We start from the raw sequence: 5600 nt of genomic DNA, 5'->3' as shown, positions 1-5600 counted from the left end.
CTGGAAAAAAAAATTTACAAAATATTACTCTACGAAATTACTCTACATGATATATTTAACCTACTTTAGTTTATTGGTGATGAAACGTAGTTTATTGGTGATGAAACGACCTAGGCAGGCATTTTGTGCTACCACAATGCACAGCATATGACGGTAACACTAAATTTACAGTGATGCAGTGATGTCTAATATGCCTTTTGTTTACTGGCAAACCCAAAACTACATTTTGCATGTGCTACTTCCTACTTCACCCCTCAATGGAAAAATTTTTAGAGTACTGAAAAACAATTTAAAATTTTAATTTTCACATATAATCCATATTAATGTAATAAGAAAATAAACATAAATCAATGATCTTCCTGAACAATCTTATTTGTAAAACAGTTCTTCCCGCCACTACTATGTTTAAATAACATTATCCCTTCTAGCAACAATAACTCATGATGTGTCATGATATTATTGAAAATGATTCAGTAGACTCATTATAAGAATTTAAGAACTATACATGCTCCTGTTCCCTCTCACATGAATCTGTAAAATCAACAATGGGGTATTAGTTTTTTGGTATTATATATTGGCTGCAATATTGGAACCTGAATTATTTCAGAAAATTCATACAGTGTTTTCTCAATGCTCCCATGAGCACTACCCTTGTTTTCCCAATGCTCCCGTGGCCACTACCTAAAAGACACCTTGTATTGATCAGGGTAAAAAATTCAGTTTCAAATCATCTTAGCACTGAAACCTTCTAAGCCACGTCGAGAATATTTTAAGTCAATAAAAGGTAGCTTTTACATTAAGCACATGGCAAAGTTTCAGATATTTTGCATTTTTCCTAGATATACAAACTCAGCTACATATGAAAGTGTCTCCACCTTAAAAAGCATGGGTTTGTCTCCATAAGAAAAAATTGTATGCCTGAAAAAAACTAACAAGATATGAGTTTGTGTGTGGGGAAGATGAAGTGCTCAAAAATGCTTTAACTGACTACCGGGTCCATCATAGTTTCTGCACTACCTACTGAACTCCTCTACTCCTCACCTATGTCTCTAAACATATGCTCATAAATGCTTTAACCCACTACCTGGTCCATCATAGTTTCAGCACAACCTACTGAACTCCTCTACTCCTCGCCAATGTCTCTAAATATATATCAAAAAGATAACAGACAAGATATGATGAGTAAATGTGTAAGGGAAGATTAAGTACTCAGAAAAGCTTTGACCCATTACCTAGCCCAAAGCCTAGGTGTATATGCACTCATGATCTCCATCACAGTTTGACATAGCAAACTGATATACAGTATGGCATTCTTGAATAATATTTTTCTGACTTCTTTCTTCTTTTTCTGGCATTTCCAGGCAAAGTTAATTTTGACAACTAAGAGGAAACCAGAGAAAACAGATATATATTGAGAGGCAGAAAGCAATGCAACTAGGGACAGACAGGATGCTGCATACAACTTCCAATACTACCAGGAGTAACCCCCCCCCGAGGGATGCCCCTAACAAGGAAATACTGTATTACAGTTTAACCAGTACACTGAAACTTTACAGTCTTGAATTTTAACGGACTTGCCCAAAATGGGTTGAATATTTACTGTACAAACAAAATGATTCACCAGCAACATGAACTTAGCAAACCTTTGTGGAAAGGTCAAAGTCAGACCAAATCATTGCAGTATATTAGTAATGACTCAGTCTGCTAATTCAATAGGAACCCAAATACAAATATTCTACATTATTAAATTGCCAATAAGCATGCATAAAAAATCAAGAAGTGACAAATACCTAAAATAGCAAAGGTTGGGAGCAAACTGGCTTAAAAAATAAAGTCTTATGCTAGGTGATAAAAACTTTAGCCACCTAGCATGAAAACTGACAAAAAAAATGGAAAACATTCCTGCATTAGAAAGAAGTTATGCACACTTTAAGATAAAACCTAGTACAGCATACAAATAATTTTTCGCCGTTAAGCTCAGCCTCAAAAACATTAAGCACCAAAAGATTTTGCAAAAATAGGTCAACCTGAGAAGGGGATAACACCATCACAATTTAAACATGACGTACTTACTCTAAGTAAGAGTTTCTCAATTGCTTACACAAATCAAGAATGTGGTCATTTGCAGAACTGATCCAATTCTTGGCTGATGAATGAGGATGTTGTTTACTTTAATACAAATGATTAAGGTAAAGAGATATTTAGCACTGCAAAGCATTTCCTGTCAAGATTTTTAGCATATGGTATTATAAATTTTCTGGCTGTCAACCTGTTGGTTTAACCCTTAAACGCCGAGCCTCTATTTGGTGAGTTAGCGCCGAAGTGGAAAAAAAGTTTTTTTCAAAAAATCACAGCATGCTTAGTCTTTAAGGTTAAGTGTTCATTTTTGGCTCCTTTTTTTGTCATTGCCTGAAGTTTAGTATGCAACCATCAGAAATGAAACAAAATATCATTATCATATATAAATATTGAAATATATGACAGCTCAAAAAGAATTTTTCATATATTTTATACAAATCGCGCTGTGAGCAAAACGGTTAAAGCTAACGGGTTATTTTGTTTTTCTTCGTATTTTACACTAAATTGCGATGATTTTGGTATATAACAAATTGTAAAACGATCAAAGCAACACAGAGAAAATATTATCACAAAATGATGCATGAATTCGTAACACGCGGACGTAAAAAAATGTTTTTCAAAAATTCACCATAAATCGAAATATTGTGCTAGAGACTTCCCGTTTGTTGAAAAATGAAGCTAATTGATTGAATATTACTAGACTGTAAGTGTTTTAGCTTACAATTGCAGTTTTTTACCATTTCGGTTGAGTTAAAGTTGACCGAAAGTTGAATTTTTTCTATTTATCGTGATTTATATGAAAATATTTCAAAACTGATAAAAGCTACAACCATGAGTTATTTTCTGTTGTATTGTACATGAAATTGCACACATTTTCATATATAAAACTTTATGTAACGACTAATATAAAACGGTGAAAATATTACGACAACGGGACGAAAGAATTTCTGAGATGTTCGGCCGAGTTACCGCGCAGACGTAAGGAAAATGTTTTTTTTCAAAAATTCACCATAAATCGAAATATTGTGCTAGAGACTTCCAATTTATTGCAAAATGAAGGTAAACGATTGAATATTACTAGAATGTAGAAGGTTTAGCTTGCAATTGTGTTTTTTGACCATTTCGGTCGAGTTAAAGTTGACCGAAGGTTGAAATTTTGGCAGTTATCATGATTTATGTGAAAATATTTCAAAACTGATAAAAGCTACAACCATGAGCTATTTTCCGTTGTATTCTACATGAAATTGCGCACATTTTCTTATATAAAAGTTTATGTAACGACTAATGTAAAACGATGCAAACATTACGACAACGTGACGAAAGAATTTCTGAGACGTTCGGCCGAGTTACTGCGCGCAGACATAAGGAAAGTTTTTTTTTTTTTCAGAAATTCACCATAAATCAAAATATTGTGCTAGAGACTTCCAGTTTGTTGCAAAATGAAGGTACATGATTGAATATTACTAGAATGTAAGAGTTTTAGCTTATAATTGCATTTTTTGACCATTTCGGTCGAGTTAAAGTTGACCGAAGGTTGAAATTTTGGCAGTTATCGTGATTTATATGAAAATATTTCAAAACTGATAAAAGCTACAACCATGAGTTATTTTCTGTTGTATTCTACATGAAATTGCGCACATTTTCATATATAAAACTTTATGCAACGACTAATATAAAACGAAGCAAACATTACGACAACGTGACGAAAGAATTTCTGGCGCGGACATAAGGAAAAAGTTTTTTTCAAAAATTCACCATAAATCGAAATATTGTGCTAGAGACTTTCAATTGGTTGCAAAATGAAGGTAAATGATTGAATATTACTAGAATGTAAGAGTTTTAGCTTACAATTGCGTTTTTTTAACCATTTCGGTCGAGTCAAAGTTGACCGAAGGTTGAAATTTTGGCAGTTATCGTGGTTTATATGAAAATATTTCCAAACTGATAAAAGCTACACCCATGGGTTGTATTTTGCTGTATTTTACATGAAATTGCACACATTTTCATATATAAAACTTTATGTAACGGCTAATACAGAACAGTGCAAAAATTACGACAAAATGACGAAAGAATTTCTGAAATTTTCGGCCGAGTTACAGCAGCTGGCGTAAGAAAATATTTTTTTCAAAATTCACCATAAATCGAAATATTGTGCTAGAGACTTCCAATTTGTTGTAAAATGAAGGTACATGATTGAATATTACTAGAATGTAAGAGTTTTAGCTTACAATTGCGTTTTTCGACCATTTCGGTCGAGTCAAAGTTGACCGAAGATTGAAATTTTTTGTAGTCGACGTACGGTACGTCCACTTGGCACCCAACAGACAATTTTAGTCGACGTATGATACGTCCAGTAGGCGTTTAAGGGTTAATTACAGTCTAGTTTCTTGCTTTACGGAAGAACAGCGGTAGATAATGAAAAAGTAACTTTTTCAGTAGAGTATGACTGGTATCATTATTATTAATAAATTGCTCTTCTTTTAAGTACATTACTACTACCATTATATTACATGATCATTCCATAAGCCTCCAATAATTAACAGGAAAATCATCATACCTTTCACTACGAGACCTCAATTGATGGGAAAGCCTAGGATGAGTTGCACTTTCTGCTCCATCATTGTCACTGATGACTACATTCTGAAAATCCAAAAATGATATTTGCTGTTATCATTATCATTTATAAAACTCAACCAAACCACATCAAAATACTTGACTTTTATAAGGCTGGCCAAAAGGGTTTACCTTTAATACTGAAACTTAAAATTTTATTCATTAAATTGTAGTTTTAACAATTGGATAAACCACAAAAAGAACATTCTGAAAAAATATCCTTAACTGACTGTTTTCAAAACTAGACATTCACTTTCGGTTAAAGTTTGTACTTTCACAGAAAATATGTTTAAACTGTCTGTGCTGATCTACAAACCAAGATTGCAAACCAGGATTGGGTTAAGTGGGCTATATTCATCAATTATTCATGGATGACACAACTGGAACCGATTCAAGCAAATTCAAACATGAAATAAAATTACTTAAACACAATGATTGTTTTGGTTTGAAGAATGTTACATTCCCACATCATCAAATTCATTATCAGTGAAGCTAAAATCAAGAGCTTTATTTCAGACACAAATGTCCACAGACAAATATTCATAAACACAAAATTACTTAAAACTCTAAAGGAAAAAACTGAAAATAATAAGTACGAGAAATGATTACAGGAGTGTTGTGAAAATTATGATGTGGATGAGACATGGATGACGAAACTAAGTGATTCTTCATACTAAAAGGATGTATGCATATGTCGCATATCAGAATAAAACATCACAAACAAAACTGCTAGTAATACAAAGTAGATGAAATACTACATTCACACACAAAGGAGCACACCAAATGCATTATGCATAAGGAAGGCTTTTCCAGAGTTTACAAGTAGCTGAATTATATAAATAAACTGGATGAGCAATTTTCATCGTAATACGGTTTTCAGAATTCTTATACAAGAACTCAGAAAAAGC

General features: G+C 33.1%; 1 protein-coding gene across 9 annotated transcripts in view; it reads right to left on the bottom strand.

Moving 5' to 3' along the window:
* The window catches only part of LOC136849813 (E3 ubiquitin-protein ligase TTC3-like), a 56198-nt gene that overhangs the window by 886 nt on the left and 49712 nt on the right, over positions 1-5600 (bottom strand). For all 9 annotated transcript variants that reach the window (XM_067123263.1, XM_067123258.1, XM_067123259.1 and 6 more), the window contains one exon: positions 4637-4719. In XM_067123263.1, coding sequence (XP_066979364.1) covers positions 4637-4719 — 83 coding nt within the window. The remainder of the gene's footprint in view (positions 1-4636; positions 4720-5600) is intronic.

The sequence above is a fragment of the Macrobrachium rosenbergii genome, chromosome 21 (assembly GCF_040412425.1).
Source record: "Macrobrachium rosenbergii isolate ZJJX-2024 chromosome 21, ASM4041242v1, whole genome shotgun sequence".
NCBI lineage: Eukaryota > Metazoa > Arthropoda > Malacostraca > Decapoda > Palaemonidae > Macrobrachium > Macrobrachium rosenbergii.
The sequence above is the reverse complement of the archived record's forward strand: the minus strand, read 5'-3'. Positions and strand labels throughout refer to the sequence as shown.